Source organism: Grampus griseus (assembly GCF_964374135.1).
Source record: "Grampus griseus genome assembly, chromosome: 12".
NCBI lineage: Eukaryota > Metazoa > Chordata > Mammalia > Artiodactyla > Delphinidae > Grampus > Grampus griseus.
This window is the reverse complement of record NC_139006.1, coordinates 12,244,148-12,261,251: the sequence shown is the minus strand read 5'-3', so window position 1 is coordinate 12,261,251 and position 17,104 is coordinate 12,244,148. Positions and strand designations below refer to the sequence as shown.

At 47.6% G+C, this 17,104-nt stretch overlaps 1 protein-coding gene across 11 annotated transcripts in view; it reads right to left on the bottom strand.

Annotated features, from left to right (window-relative positions):
* SPRING1 (SREBF pathway regulator in golgi 1) overlaps nucleotides 1-17,104 on the bottom strand; it is a 258,918-nt gene that overhangs the window by 148,338 nt on the left and 93,476 nt on the right. For 6 of the 11 annotated variants that reach the window (XR_014297569.1, XM_082668350.1, XM_082668356.1 and 3 more), the window contains exon 5: nucleotides 13,536-13,601. The exons of the other annotated variants lie outside the window; for them this stretch is intronic. Coding sequence is in view for 5 of the 6 variants with exons in the window: in XM_082668350.1 (XP_082524476.1) it covers nucleotides 13,536-13,601 (66 nt within the window). In the remaining variant the exon portion in view is untranslated. The remainder of the gene's footprint in view (nucleotides 1-13,535; nucleotides 13,602-17,104) is intronic. 11 annotated transcript variants of the gene reach the window in all.

Sequence of the window (17,104 nt, the reverse complement as noted above, 5' to 3'; positions counted from 1 at the left end):
CTCCTCTCCATCCATGCATCGACTTGTTCACCTATCCATTCATCCATTCATGCATCCACCCATGCATCAATGCATCAGTCAACTGATCCAGCCAACCAGCCAGCCAGCCACCCATCTATTCATCTATCCACCACCTATTCACGTGTCTATCCATCCATTTATCCATGCGTCCATCCACCTATGCATGCATCCATCCATCCTCACATCCATCCATCCATCCATCCATCCACAGAACCACACAATCATTCACTAATTCATTCAGCAAAATTTTATGGAGTACCTAGGACATCCGTAGACCTATGAGAGATTCCCAATTCAATGCGCATTTACTGAGAGCCTACTCTGCCTGCTGTACTACATACTGATGTGCAAAGGGGAATAAACCAGGGGCCTTCAAGGAGTTTACAGTCTGGCTATGGGTGGGGGATAGAAAAGTAAACATCCATTAGAGTGAAAAGAGTCAAGAGAAACACAGAGGAGACCAAAGAACCCATGGTTCAAATTGGCCCGCAGCAGTGGGAATGGGGCTGCCCAGAGCCTTTTAGTCTCCACCCAGTCACCACTGTAAGTAACTGTGCATTTGCTGAAGAGTCAGCAAAGGGGCAGCAGAGATAACCCACCACTGTGTTTCACCTGACTAACACCTTTGAGGAGAATGAGTACGGTCCCATTCTCAGACATCGTGGTTCAGGTGGAGCTGACCCCACTCACCTGCTCCAGGTCTGGCCAAGCAGAGAACCAAATACTCTTGGTTATAGGAATAGGTTCTGGGGTGTGGGCAGCAAGCCCTCCTAGGGACCTTGGTGGGAGCCTGGGGAAAGGGAAGACTCTCCTTTCAGCGCTGGTGAGTCTGGAGCTGCCAGAACCATGCTTCCCACCACAGAGCAAGTGTGTCTGAAAATGATGCCAACACAAGAGAAGAAGGACCGAGAGGAGGAGAGAGGGAGGACGAGGACAGCGTTGTTTGGCCTCCTGGATCCAGCTGTGTCTCCTCTGATACATGAGCCAATAAATTCTTCTTATGGCTTCAACAGTCTACAGTGGTTTCTATCACATACAACCTAGAGTCCCAGAGAACACACTTGGGAACATTCAGAAGTAAGACCCGTGTCCATAGGAGTAGGAACTGCTCCATCAGGTAGCTTTGCTTGCATGTTGGGAGATAAAACAGTGGAATGGTAGGTGGGTGGATGAGTTGATGAATTGATGAATGCTGTCTTGATCACCAGTTAGTCGCAGCCTCATATATAAAGAGCAGCTCCTATCGAGGACAGACAGGGTTCACTGACTCTCTTCTCCAGGAGAGTGGTGACCTAGATTTTCGTTTTAGCCCTGCCCCTAATCTGCTGTGTGATCTTGAGCTAGTGACTGTCCCTCTCTGGGCCTCAGATGCCTCAACTGCAAAGTGACGGAACTATATGAGATCCACATTACTTGAAACATAATCAGAAGAACAGTAGTCTTTTGAAATGAAATGGAAAAATTATTTACATATGTGTATGCTTAGGAACTGTGATGAGTTAAATTGTGTCCCCACCCCACCCCCCAGCCAAAGAAACACTGAAGTCTTAACCGCAGACTTTCAGAGCGTTCCCTTATTTGGAAATAGAGTAATTGTAATTAGCTAAAATAAAGTCACAGTGGAGTAGGGGAGGCCCCTAGTCCAGTATGACTGGTGTCCTTATAAGATGACAGCCATGTGAAGACAGACACACAGAAAGAAGGCCTTATGGTGATGAAGGCAGAGATCACAGGGACGTAGCTACAGGCCAAGGAATGCCAAAGACTGCCGGAGACTGCCGGAAGCTACAAAGAAGCAGGGAAGGGTCCGTCCCTAGAGACTTCATGGCTCTTCTGCCATCCTGATTTCAAACTCCTAGCCTCCAGAACTGTAAGACAACAAACTTCTGTTGTTTTAAGCCCCCCAGTACATGGTGCTTTGTTATGGACGCCCTAGGGCCCTGCTAAAGGAGTCAGGACATCTGCTAATTCTGTACGGCGCACCCCCTCAGAGACCACCAGTCATAGTCTTGCATTAAAAGCTCTAAGAAGGGGCTTCCCTAGTGGCACAGTGGTTGGGAATCCACCTGCCAGTGCAGGGGACACAGGTTTGAGCCCTCGTCCGGGAAGATCCCACATGCTGCTGAGCAACTAAGCCCGTGCGCCACAACTACTGAGCCTGCGCTCTAGAGCCCGCAAGCCGCAGCTGAGTCCATGCGCCACAACTACTGAAGCCCACGTGCCTGGAGCCTGTGCTCCACAACAGGAGAAGCCACCGCAATGAGAAGCCCGCTCACCACAACGAAGAGTAGCCCCCACTCGCCGCAACTACAGAAAGCCGGCGTGCAGCAATGAAGACCCAACGCAGCCAAAAATAAATAAATAAAAATTTAAAAAGAAAAAAAATAGCTCTAAGAAGTCCTCCAGAAAAGACTCACTTAAACGCATCTAAGCCAGCATTTCCACGACCTCTTTGATTACTGCTAAGATTTGATGATCTCTAAGATCAGTTCCAACTGTGACTTTGAGGGATTGCTCTTAAAGTTAATCATCTCAAAAGGAGAAGACATGGGTAGGAAGGGGTCAGACAGGGAATGTGGATAGGTCGAGTCAAACTATCATCCTTTTTATATTTTAATTTTTTTAAGAATCCACGTATGTGGTTTAAAAATATTCAAACAGTAAAAAAAAAAAAAAAAAAAAAAAAAAAGCTGTACAATGAAAATAAATCTCTCTTCCACACCTCTCCCCCAGGCCGTCACAAGATACGGCTCCCCATTCTCTTATTTACGCACCCGGAGGTAATTCTATGATACATAAGCACATATACCGATGTGCTCCTTGTTTTGCACAAATGGTAGTCTACTATATTGACTGTTTCCCACAGCGCTTTTTTTTAACTTAACATATCCTACAGATTTCTGCATCAGCAGATACAGAGCAGGGTTTCTCAGTCGTGGCACCACTGGTACTGTGGGCTGCGTAACTCTTCACTGTGGGGTCTGTGCCATGCATTGTGGGACGTGTAGCAGCATCCCTGGCCTCCACCCCCTACATACCAGTAGTGCTGCCCCTCCCCCTTCAGTTGTGACAACCAAAAATGTCTCCAGACTTGGACAAATGTCCTTCAGGGGGTAAAGCTGACCAGAGTGAGAACTACTGATATAAATCTACCTCATTCTTCCAATTGCCATCCAGTCTTCTGCTGCATAATTTACCCACCCAATCCCTTTCTGGAGGCCACTTAGGTTGTTTCTGGTCTTTGGTTAGTATAAACAACGTCATAATGAATATTCTTGCACATGTGTCTTTGGCCCAAAAACACAAGTTTAACTGTTGGCTAAATCTGTAAGACGTCTTGTTCACCACTCAGTAAATATTGGTTAAGTAAACATATGAATAGAAGGAGAAGAATGGGAACTGCGAGCTTCCAATTCCCATCTTTTCCGCTAAGTGGGGTAAATGCTGCCTATGGTTGGAGGAAATGAGGCCAAGGCAGAGAGAGAAACAAGCACCAAGAGATGGAGTTCTCATCTAAGCCCCTTGATCCAGTCATGCCTGAAGCCAGAGCCTCCTGGATTTGCCCATTCTGTGAGTTAATGTATTTTCTTTATGGCTTAAGCCTGTTTGAGCTGGGGTTTTGTAACCTATAACTAAAAGACTCCTGGGTGTCAACAGAAGCAACAGGAGTACCTCCAAGAAGCCTGTCCTGACCCAACCCTCTTCTCTGGGCTCCTACAGACCCTGTGCTGTGTGCACTCAGTCAAGTACTTCCTCTGTGAGAGTCACTGTCCCCTCACAGGTCTCCTCACCCCTCTGTCCACAGCCCTTGCCCAGACCGGATACTCAGAAGGCTCTGTTGGATGAATGAGTGTGAGTACCATATGACTTGCAGCCTCAACACCTCCGCTAAGTGAGGGCTCAATAAATCCATGCAAGGAGGCTTCTGGCAGCAGAAGAATCCTCTTAACTCGATTCTAGAAGCTCTGCCAATGGAGCAAAACAATACCCACTCCAGGGCACGAGGCTGTGCAGGGAGGAAGGGGTACCTAGGGGTGAGGGGCTGCCTTCCAGGAATCTTCGCTGTCCCGAGCCACTCACTGGACGTCACTGGGCAAATGGCCCCTGAGGTCTCTGACTGCGCTTAAACTTTCCACTCACTTCCAGAACAGGTTTGGCTTCACTGGGAACCATCCTGCTTCGGCAAATCATGCCCCACCTGCTGCAAACAAAGTACACCATTTATGTCATCAACGTTTATAAAGTGCTCTGAGTGTCTTGGACAAGAGCCTCCACACAAGCACAAAGCTTTACAGGCCAGCAGAAAGGACTAGAATCTCCTTCAACAGCTTCCAATCTGTAAAGTGGCCCAAACCCATGCCAGTTCACGCAAGAGGATCCCGAAAGATCGAAAGACTAAGGAGGGAGGAAAGCAACAAGCATGTGTGCTAAGTGCTAGATGCGTTCACACACATTCCATATTGTAAAATGAGCACCTACTGTGTGCAACGCACTGGTCTAAGCGTTGGTCTAGGTGTTCAGCAGTGAACAAAAGCATTCATTCTAGTGGGGGTGGGGCAGGCAAAGAAAGAAAGGAGTCATTTCAACTACAAATAAATGTTATAAAGAAAAGAGAGGGCTTCCCTGGTGGTGCAGTGGTTGAGAGTCTGCCTGCTGATGCAGGGGACACGGGTTCGTGTCCTGGTCTGGGAAGATCCCACATGCCGCGGAGCGGCTGGGCCCATGAGCCATGGCTGCTGAGCCAGCGCGTCCAGAGCCTGTGCTCCGCAACGGGAGAGGCCACAGCAGTGAGAGGACCGCATACCACAAAAAAAAAAAAAAAAAAAAAAAAAAAAAGAAAAGAGAACAGGGACTTTCCTGGAGGTCCAGTGGTTAAGACGCCTTGCTTCCACTGCAGGGGTCATGGGTTCGATCCCTGGTCAGGGAACTAAGATTGCACAAGCTGTGTGGCATGGCCAAAAAAAAAAAAAGAGAGAGAGAGAACAGTGAGGATGGTATAAAGAAGGTCTCTGGAGAGGTGCTCCTTGAGGCTGGGAAATCACTTCTGTCACCTGCTCGATCCCCACAAGCACTGGACATCACTGTCCCCATTTTATGAAAGAGGAGGCTGCAGGTAAGACAGCACAGTGACCTGCCACAGTCACACAGACAGTCAGAGCATGCTGTATTAAGGGTACCTGGGATTCGTTTTCAGCAGGTTTGATAAGACACTCAAGACACAGAAATGACTGTCATGAAGTAAGAAGTGTACTGTACTCATAGATCCCTAGAAACAGGAGGCAGGGCCCAGCATGCAGGGTCACATGGGGAAGCACCAGGGTCAGTCAGGAGGCAGAGGCAGTAAGGGAAAAATACAGGCAAGAACTTTTATTGTGGTTTCTCCTGGAAGGAACGGGTGAGGCAGGGTAAACAGGCTCAAGAGGAGCTAGTTTGAATAATCTCAGCAAGATCCGGGGCATGGGGGCTGTGCCCAAGTTGTGTGTCCTGCGGTGATTAGGGCAGGTAGACAGTGGCTCAGAGGGTGAGAGCCCCATCAAGAAGAGGGTTGGAGATGTGAGCTTTGGATTGGTTGGTCTGCATTTGAAAGGCGTGCTTCCTGGCTAGTTGTTCACTATCTCTAGGAACTGGCTAAGTCCAGGAGGAGCAGTCCCTCCCTGGGTGGCAAGGTTCCAAGATGTTCAAGGCATCAGAATATAGAAAATAAGACACAGTTAATACACAGACTCAGCCTGGGGCTCAAGCTGCCCCCTTGGCTGCCCACAGTCACTGCAGGGACCAAGACCCTACTAAAAGGGACTCTCCACCTGTGGGAAGGACGCAACAGGTTGGGTTCAGCTACATATGGAAAGAGCAGTGTTGCTCTTGTGTCACTTAGACACTATCTTGGCATGGGCTCATTAATCCTCATAATCCTGCAGGCAGAAGGGTAAAACGAGATAGAGAGAGGCCCTTAAACTGTGAAGCTAATGAAAAGGAAAATGAGTTTGTGCTGGGATGCCCAAGAATTGTTTTATTTTCTTATAAATTCTGCCCCATTTCAATTCAGAGCTTTTTGTCAAGAGCAAAGGACAGAGAAGGTGGTGTCCTTGATTAAAACAACACAAATACTGTTTTCAAAAATGTAGCTGGCTGGTGCCCATGTTGTTTTAATTTGCTGAGACCAGATTGTCCAGCCCTCGTGGATTTGATCCCAGACAGGCTCGTTTGACTTATTCAGAGAAAAACTCTGTTTTCAGCCACAAACTGTACGCCTCACCCTGGCCAAATATGTTGCAATCCTTCCTAACAGTTCTTGTCCAGGAATCCCAAGCCCACCTTCTGGATCCCATTTCCAGATGTTACTCGTATGTCCTCCACATGCCACTGACCCCAGGAGGAGACCACAGAGCTGGTCTAGGTTTACCCTCAGAGTAAAAACAGGAAAAGGTACAAGCATATGGTAGGTACTCCATAATTGTTTGCTGAGTGAATGAGTGAGCAATTGGATGGATGGATGGATGGATGGATGAACAGATGGATGGATGAGTGGTAGATGGATGGATGAGTGGTAGATGGATGGATTCATGGATGGATGGATACATGGATGGGTAGATAGATGGATGGATGAATGAGTGGATGGATGTGTGGAAGCATGCATGCATTTTCTTTAGCCATTCATTCATTGATGGCTTTGGGCTTTAGGCTTGGTTCAAGTTTTACCAGGCTGGTAAAAAGAATTTTCTCTCTCTTTTCCAGTGAAATGTTTCTCCCCATATTGACTAGAAGAGCTCTCTCTCTTTTTTAAAGGGGCTACCTTCTTCCTCAAGAAAATAAAAATAGAGCTACCATATGACCCAGCAATCTCACTGCTGGTTATAAATCCAAAGGAAATGAACTCAGAATCTTGAAGAGATATCTGAACTTCCATGATCACTGAAGCATTATTCACAACAGCCATGATATGGGAACAACCTAAGTGTCCACTGACAGATGAATGTCTAACGAAAACGTGGCATATTTACACAAAGGAATATTATTAGGCCATAAAAAAGGAGATCCTGCCATTTGCAACAACAAGAAGACATTATGCTGAGTGAAGTAAGACAGACACAGAAGCACAAATATTGCATGGTATCACTTATGTGTGGAATCTAAAAACGTCGCTCTTGCAGAAGCAGAGAGTAGAATGGTGGCTGCCGGGGCTGGCTGGGGAGTACAAGAAACGGGGAGGTGTTGGTCAAAGGGTACTAACTTACAGTTTGAAGATGAGTAAGTTCTGGGGAGCTATTTAATAATACTGCTGGTTAATAGTACTGAATTGCATACTTGAAATTTGCTAAGAATGTAGATCTTAAGTGTTCTCACCACACACACAAAATCGTGACTATGGAAAATAGAAGAATCCACCTCTGTCTCTTTCATTTTATTCTTTTCCCTCACTTTATGCCTTCAAACAAGCCTGGCAGCACGGAGAACATAGGGAGCTCGTGAGGACAGTCTCTCCTTTAAAAATGACCATGATCTCACTCCTCCTCCCACCCCCGTGGAAACTGGAGCACGGCTCAAGGAGACCTGCTGTCACAGGATCCTGCTTATGGGCACAAAAGCCGGGAAATTTCAGAGCCAGTCTGGGCCAGGGGAGGCCAGAGCTCGTGAGCTGGGCTTAAATGATTCTTCCAGACTGCAGAGAAGAGAGTGGCCTGCCCGCCGGCCAGCCTGCCCAGCGGCAAACAGGAAATCCCAGAATTTATAGATGACCCCGTCACAAGGCAAATGTTTTGGAACAAATTGTTCTTCTTTCTAAATCCTTGTTTTCCACAAGTTTTTCTTTCTGGATTCCCCCCTCCTTTCCACCTTCCCGCCGTCCTTGTTAAACCGGGGCCACAGCGCCACCTGCTGCCTGACATGGGCAGCAGGACTCCACTGGGCCCGGCCCTGGGTCCTGTCCCCAGCTCCCCTGCCCTACAATGAATGGGTGGGAGAGTGGCTTTCTGGCTCCTGTCCCGAGAGTTTGTGCTTAAGATCACGTACCAAGCGCAAGAGAAGTGTTCTGTGGTTCCTATGTGACCTGAAGACTTGCAGCAAACTCTCCCCACCGCACGTCCTTTGGGAGAGCCAAGACTGGCAGAAAAAGCAAGTCATGTGGCATCACTGTCCAAGGCCAGGTCTCCACTCCCAGCACACCAGCTGTGCCAGCTTTGGCCAATCACGTCAACCCAAGGAGCCCTGATTTCTTCTGGACTCAACTGCAGCTACTTCGCCAGGTGGTGTGGAAAACATAGGTGCATATGCCTGGCCCACAGAAGATGCTTCAATAACATTGGTCTCCTTTCTCTCCTATTTGGAGTGCTGCTCACTGGGAGGGAACAGCCTGGAGAGTCTTAGAGGAAAAGGCTGGACCTCAGAAAACTGGCATGTCTCTCTCCTTACAAGAGTGAGAGCTCCACACAAGCACACCACACCAGGGAACACGATGAGCCTCAGCAGAGCCCCCACTTGTGAGCTGAGTGACCCTGGATGGGTTGCTTTTCCCTCTTCAGTCTGTTTCCTCCCCTGTATCTGGGACAGTAGTTGTACCCATACCACGAAGCTTGCTCCGAGCATTGAAATGAAGGCACATCCAAAATTTAGCAGAGGGACTTGCAGGTAGTAAAATCCCCCACGACCCTAGCTACAATCATTATTATGAGACGAACACAGTGCCTGACACATACTAAGCATTCAGTTAATGAATGAATGAAAACATCAGAGGACAGAAGGCAGAAGACTTTGGTTAGTTATAGACCAGGCGCCCACGTGCCATGAGACACTAAACGTCACTGTGCCTGATCCTCCTAATCCAGAAACGTTTCTTTATTGAGTATAGGACCCTCTGCCCGGGACCTCAGTTTTTCCACCTGTCAGATGGGCATGACATCCATCCTCTCTTTTTCTCAGAGATACAAAGGGGATCTGTCCAGGGCTGTGTGTGAAACTGCTTTGAAAAGTTTAAAGAGTGTAGGAAGGAAGGAAAGCTTTATTTTCATTTAGAGTGGTTCCATGTGCCTGGTGGCTTCACCCTCATCCTCCAAGGATTCCTGGGGTTCTCTGGGGTATGTGGGATTTCTCTTGACACAGAGTGGTAGCCATATCCCTGAGCCCTGACTCACTGCGGGGGCGGGGGGTTCAGATGAGTTTTATACTATTTACAAAGGCTGGGCTAAGTAACTCTTTTGCTACTGACACAAGTTGAATACACTCCAAGAAGTGAGTTCCCTCTCCAGGAAAGCTCCTCCTCTAACCCAGAGAGAGAGTAATACACAGCGCGTCTCCAATATGGCAACTAGTTGGAGTGATTCATGGCAGGTGGATCAGGTGACATCAGGAAGCAAGGCTGGGGACACCTTGGGCACCATGATGGAGAGTCCCAAGCTAGTTTGGAGGGCCCTAGGGAGCCACAGAGGATTCACAGGCAAGGGAGGAACATGTCCAGAAAGAGAATTCAGGCAGCTGCATGAGGGATAAATTACAGCAAGGACTACAAGTTCCTTCCATGCCATGTGGCCTAGAGGTAGGATAATCAACCATCCTGGATCACCCAGGACAGAGGGAGTTCCTGGGACATGGGATCTTCCGTTTTAAAACTAGGAAAGTCCCTGGGACTTCACCGTGGTCCAGTGATTAAGACTCTGCACTTCCAATGCAGGGGGCATGGGTTTGATCCCTGGTCCGGGAACTAAGATCCCACACGCCATGCAGCACAGCCAAAAAAATAATAAATAAATAAAATTAGTAAGTTAACATTAAAAAAAGAAAAACTAGGGAAGTCCCGGGACAAGTTGGTCACCCTAATTCAGTGCAAAAAGCACCGCCTGGAGTTGTGCAATACTGATTCCAACTCCTGCCCTGTAAGGCGTGCTTTCCCCCACCTCCTCACCTGCTCTCACAGATAACCTGTCTCCTGTCCCTCACTTCTATTCTGCCGAGCAACGACTAGTTTATTGAATTAATACATAGGGATGGATTGCATGCTTATCCCTTCTAGGTAATCTCTGTGCATTTAAACAAAGGCCTCCTGGAAACAGTGTTTGATCCAGTGGAGTGACTCTAACCATAAACATTTTTAACCCAGGCGAGGTGGGGAAGACTTAGGGGCAGTAGGAGGGGGGTTGCCTGCATCACATCCCCCACATCCTGTCAGCGGCTACCTAGTTTACCTTGCACAGAGCCAGCTCTGTCGTCCTGGCTTTCCATTCACCCTCCTCCCCTGCCAAGCAAGCCTGCAAGAGCCTGGCCTGCTTAAATATTCTGTAAATAATGCTGACTACAGAACTTTATAGATAGACTCACAGAATCATAGCAATAGGATCACAGAATGTCAGAGTAGAAACAGATGCTAGACATCATAGAGTCCAGGGTCAGAAAATACACTGCACTCATGCTGCCACTTCCCCCTGCCAAGCCCATGGCAGACATCGCTAATCAATCATGACACTGTCTAGCTGAGCTTGTTTGTAGCCTTAGAATCCTTCAAGGCGTTCCAGGAAGCAACTACCAATTAACTCAGATCTACTAATAATAGCTAAGGTTTATTGAATACACTTACTGTATTCCTTTTCCCACACCCTTTCTCACAAGTACCACCTGAATCACTAATTGTTTGCCGGGCCCTTTATATCAGGGTTTCTCAATCACAGCACCACTGATATTTGGGCTGGATAATTCTTGGTTGTGCGGGGCTGCCCCGTGCACCCCTGGCCTCTATGCACTAGATACCAGTAGCACTGCCCCCCGCCCCAGTCATGACAACCAAAACTGTCTCCAGGCATTGCCAAACGTCCCGGGGTGGGGGGGATGGGGGACAAAGTCGCTTCTGGTTGATAACTATTTGTTTATAGATTTTCTCTGATCTTCATAACTCCTCTAGATTTTTATTTTACAGATGAAGAAACCAAGGCCAAGAAAGGACCCAAGACTAGTTGGTGACAAAAGCAGGATGCAGGGCCCAAATTCTCCTCCAAGGGCTCTTCCTCCTCCAGCCATTCGGGAAATTCCGTTCAGCTCATTGTCTTTGGCTGCGAATTCCCGGGGGAAGGAATGGAACCTGCAAGGCTGAGAAAAACCAGATGCCTAATCGATGCTCCTGCATTTGACAAGGGGCTGGAGGTGGACGAGGCCTGATGCCGCATGGCAAACATCTCAGGCTCTTCTCCCCTGAAAATGGCTCTGGGTGCAGAGGCAGCCCGGGGGAGAGGCTATCTGGGAGCCTGTGATGCTTGAAGTGGCACGGAGGCTGTTAGAAAAGAGGCAGCACTATTACTAATAATACCCTCCTTCCCGTGAACGTTGACAGGGCTCTCCCCACTTCATGGGAAGCACAAGAAATGTGGCTTTGCCCCCAGAGGTTTGGGACTGAAATCCTGACAGTTTGGACATACAGCCCGTGGGCAATGTTTCCCTTCTCCGGGGCCTGTGTCTGTGCCAAGAATTTCTAACAAAGGGGGGGAAATTAATTAATTTTAAAAACCCTTAAAAAAAAAGGCTCATGCAACTGACTGGTAAGAAACTGTCCATTTTTCTCCTTGGTAGCGATCAAAATGTCGCGAGTTTCTACACACGTATTTTACAGACGTTCCATAAATCCTCTCGTTGTGCTTCTTCCCTATAAGTGAGGTCCCCTGGGAGGTCATTGAGTTTCTTCACTACATGTATTCAAGAGAAAATTGGATGTAACACTTAGAGAAGGCAGTGGTCGGGGGAGCAGGGGTGGGGGTGGGGTGGGGTGGTGGAGGGTGTCTGAGGAGAGAGTACAGACTGAAAGTTCAGGGCCAAGGACAGCGACACCCCTTGTCTTGGAAATTCCTGACATTTCCAAACCGTCTTTGGCTTCTAGTGCACAAATAATCTCTTTGTGCTATCTTTTTATCCCTTTTACGTATTTATTTCCAACTACAAAAGTAATACTTTTTTTGCACAAAATCTGAAAAGGGAGAGGAAAGTAGAAAGAAACAAAACAGGTCTCCCCCCCCGCACCCCACCCCGCCAAAAAACCCCACCTCGGATCCCAAGGTTTCTTGCTTTGTTCTGTTTTGTTTTGAAGATTTTCCTGGGCAGTTTGATAGCATCATTTCAGCCACGGGGGTCCCACTTTCAGTGTGTGTGACAGTCACCCAGGGAGCTTGTTAAAACTGCAGAATCCCCAAGCCTGTACTCCCAAGGGTGGGGGGTTGTAGGTCAGGGGTGGGTCCCACAGATCTGTGTTTTAATAAAACCCTTGCTTGACTCTGATGTGGGCGGACATTGGACCACACTTTGAGAAATAATGAGTTTCAGGTTTTTCAGACCCTCGGCAAATCAGAGATGCGAAAATCCAGATTTAAAACAAAAATCGGGGTGGGGGGGGCCGAGGATTTGTTTTCTGGAAGGGCTTGGCTTAAATAGGCATTTCCCTTAGTGCCGTTAACATATGATTCCGTTCACACTCGGTGATTCAGCGACGCAGCCAGGACTTCATCTGCGGCACTCTGGGCCAATACGGCAAAACGCCACCTTTTTACAGAGCAGCGGTGACACCCATCTGCTCAAATAAATTAACGTTTCCATCTCAAATAACTCATTTGGCTGGATCATCAAGGTTACACGCCAACTCAGAGACAGGGGAGGAGGTGATGCAGGGGATGGGTGGGGGGCAGGAGAGGCATTTTGCAATGTATAAATTGCAACACCGCTGCATTTTTATAGCCAAAGGGTGCGGGGGGGGGGTGAACACAGTTATAGTGTAAATCACAGGCACCCGGTTACTGTCTTCTTCCATAATTCCCACTGATGCCTTGGGGTAGGTCATAGCCAGGGCTGCATCAGCTGATGGGTGCAGAGAGCTGGGGCTGATGTTCCTGTGCAAGACACTGTGTGGAGTATGCATGAGCATGTGTGTGTGCACACGTGCATGTGTGTGCATGTGTGTGTGTTTTGGGGGGACAGTATCGCGAAGTGGGGATTGTTCTAGACAATAAGATCAAGAAGTTCAGTGAAGGGCACAGAGTACGTAGTGGAAAGGTATTTCTTTTCTTTTTTTTTTAACTTTGTACTTTGAAATAAATTTAGAGTTGAAGAAAAGTTTCAAAAATAGTACAGAGATTTCCCGTATATGCTTCACCCAGCTTTCTCTACTGATAACATCTTACACAACTATTGCACAAGGAGCCAAACCAGGAAACTGACATCGGCGCATCACTGGTATTAGCCTACAGGTCCTATTCCCATTTCACTAGTTTTTCCACTCATGTCTTTTTTCTGGTGAGCAGGTACTTTCAAGTCAGAGAGATTTGGGTATGAATCCCAGCTCTGTCACCATGAAATTGCCCAAGCCCTACCATCTCTCGGAGCCCTGGTTTCTGCCCCATAAAATGGGAGATGACCATCTCCACCTAATAGCATCCTGGTTACGACTGCATGCAAAACTGTGTGTCCAAAGCTCAGCACGGAAGTAGGCACCCATGTTTGTTTTCCTTTCCCAACCTCTTTCAATGGAGCACACGCCATCCTCAAGGACAAACCTGGACATTTGCATAAATTCCTGTTGGACCAGCTTGACTTAATCTCAGCTGCTGGATCAAGTGGCTCTGTTTTGGAAAAGAAAAAAAGAAAAGACAGGAGGCGAGGAAATTAATTAGGAAGCCATTGCAATAACTCGTGTAAGCTAAGTCTGCACAGTGGCAGCAGAGAGGGAGGGAGAGGAAAAGTTTAATAAACATTTCAAATGCAGAATAAAGAGGAGTGGATGACGGTTTGGATGTGGAGAGGGGAAGTGGGAGGAGCCTACGATGAACAGATTACACTTCTGAATGACTGCTAATCTCTTTCACTGAGATGAGCAAGAGGGAAGCAGCTCAAGGGAGGAGAGAGGCCAGAAGCAATAGTAACCCTGACCAGCACTTGCTGAGTGCCTGCTGTATGCCTGCCAGGCACTGCACTTAGCGCTTTCCGAGACCGATGTCGCTGAATTCTCTTAATAACCCAAGAAAATTGTGACACAGAGAAATTAAGTCACTTGCCCACATACTTTTTTGGGGAAGTATTAAAACAAAGTACCTGTAGGCAGCACCGGCTACATAATTTGCAGGACTCATTGCAAAATATAAATGAGAACACCTTGTTCAAAACGTATTAAGAACTTCAGGACGGTGAGAGGCAAACATTAAACCAAGCACGGAGTCCTTCTGAGAGTGGGGCCCGGTGTGACCAAACAGGTCTCAGGCCCTGCTGCAGGAAATCTATATGAAGGCAGGCATGAAGAAAGACTTTGAGACAAGAAGAAAGCTAAGAGAAAAAAAAAAGGAAGAAGAAAGCTAAGGAAGAACACGGACGGCCACACTCACTGCAAGCCGCAAGAGAAACTCACAAGGAGTAGCCGGCAAGTAGAAGCAGGAAGAGGAAGACGCAGTCAGAGCCACCGGGGTTGAAGGAGCCCCTCTGTTTGCCAACTGGGACACTGCTGTTGGCTTCGGAAGCCCAGCTTCTCGGGAGGCGGGGAGGCAGAAGCCGACTGCATTACACAGTGGGCTGAATGGAAGTGCGGGAGCCGCAGGGCAGCCCTGGCATTCTTATCTCAAGAAGTTCTCCCCTTGCCAAGATCAGAGGGCAAGTTTGTGGCACCACAAAAGTGATTTAAAAAAAAAAATCAAACTGCTGAAAGACTGCTTCTCATTTGGGTCCCCTGGGCGCTAGGAAATGCCTTTTTCCTCCTTCTGCTCTTTCTCCTCCCACTTAGCCTCACAAATGTTTGGCTGACTCCATCCTTAAATTGTGGCCGGGGACTGGAGCAGAAACGCCTTTGAGGATTCTTGCACAGCAACCACTAAAATCTCTTTCTGGGGACTCAAGTGTTGCCAAGGCTTCAGTGTGGCCAGGGGGGCTTAGATCCGGGAATGGGCTACTTTCCTTTGTTTGGACAATTGCAACCAGGAGGGACAAATCATCATGGGCTGTTTATTTATAGATATTGGCTGGGCTGTTGGTCTCATTCCGAATAAAGATACTAAAAGGAAAAGAGGCAGCTCGTAGCTCCTAGACTCAGCCTCACAAAAAGAAACTTGCCTTCCATTTCAAAGCCTCCTGTTTTCAGCGTTATCCTCCTGAATGTCTTCACTCCCCTTTTCCTTCCTAAGCCGTAGAGTCCCCAAACTGTTGGAAGCTCCCCCAAATGACTGGCCTTCCACCCAAGGATGTAGATCAACACTGACATTGGCACTGAACCCCTAGACTTCCCATGACTGGTTAATTCCTGAGCCTAATAATAATCGGTGTTTTCAGGAATTTGTATGTTTCTAAAGTCACAGGACTTGTCCGTACCACAGCGAAAGTTTAACTTTTTAAAAAACAGACTTCATTTTTGGAGCAGTTTTAGGTTCACAGCACAACTGAGTGGACAGTATAGAGAGTTCCCATGTGCCCCGCCCCACCAACACACACAGCCTCCCCACTATCCACGCCTCCCGTCACAGTGGGGCATTTCTTACAGTCGATGAACCTACACTGACTCACCATCACTGCCCAAGTCCATAGTTGACACAAGGTCCTCCCTTGGTGTCGTACACTCTATGGGTTTGGACAAATGAATAATGACATGTATCCACCGTTACAGGATCATACAGACTATTTTCATTGCCCTGAAAAGTGCTTTGCGCTCCACCTGTTCATCCCTCTCAATCCAACTGCTGGCAACCACTCATCTTTTTACTTTCTCCATAGTTCTGCCTTTTCCAGAATGTCATATAGTTGGAATCGTATAGTATGTAGCCTTTTCAGAGAAAAGTTTAATTTTAACTTTTAAAATGCATGCTTAATGTGGAAAAACCCAACTGCACAGAAGTAGATGCCATTTCTGGTGTGAACTGGTCTGTGCTATGCTATGTTGCAGCCCCCAAATCTCAGTCACTCCTAACGAGTCCATTTCTCAATTATACAAAGTCTGATGCAGGACAATGCGGATTCCCCCAGCCTCAGCCCATGGAATCAGAGTCACTGCAACAAAGGGGAGAGTAAAGTAAAAAAGCTCCCACCTGCTTCTAAATACCTCCACCCAGAAGGGACACACAGACACACTCACTCCAACGGCCAGATGAGTCACTCAGCCCCTATCAGACCACATGGAGAAGAGGAAACGGATGTGAACACAGGGCTATGCAGTGAGCATGACCATCTCTGCCACAGACTGAAAGTTATCTCCAAGCCCCGATCCCCCTCTGCAGAGGTAACTAGTTCCTGGTAACAGCTGGGTCGGTATCCTTCCAGATCGTCCTCTAATATATGCGCATTTATGTACGTTGCTCATAACCTACTCTACTACCCAGTCACGTGTGATACGTAAAACTTCTTCTTTTACATAAATGGGACGGTACTTTGCCTGCATTCTTGCAATATACTTTTTTTTCACTTGACAGTGTATCTTGCGCATCCACTGCAGTAGAGATGAGTTTAAATGTGATTTAACAATAAAACAGTGACAGTAAACTGTTCTCTCTGGTGCTCTCTGCTCTGGTTGTGAGTTCCCGGGCCACAGGGATAGCATCTCATCACTGGTGCCATTAACTGGGGCTTTCTTGTTTACTAGGTGTGGTGCTAAGTGACTTACCCACTCCCAAAAATGCCAGAAGGTCGATGACATTATCAACTCCCTCCAGTGTTCAGACGATGTACCTGTAGTTCAGAGAGGTAAAGAAATGTCCTATCCAAGGTCACACAGCTGGTGAGTGGCAGGAGGCAACCTACTGGACCCCAGAACTTGGGTTTTCTCCTCCTTCTTGCCTGTGGTGCATCTTCGAAGCCTCAGTGCCTACCCTGGTCTTAGTACTTGATAGGTGCTAAGTAGTATTTATTGAACAAATGGCTAAGAGGTGCGCAAAGACTGAATGGAATCCCCAAAACTATTTGGAAATGGCTGTAGGCACCTATAGACTTACTGCCACTATCAGTCTCCAGACTCTTAAATATAATGTGTACTTGTATTCGTATTCTGATGATACTACAAATTCCATGTGTTTCCTGCTAAGTACCTCCAGCTCCCACCAGCACAGGGTGAGAGCATCTCACCGTCCTGCTGGGAACCCCCAGGCTCCCTCGTACT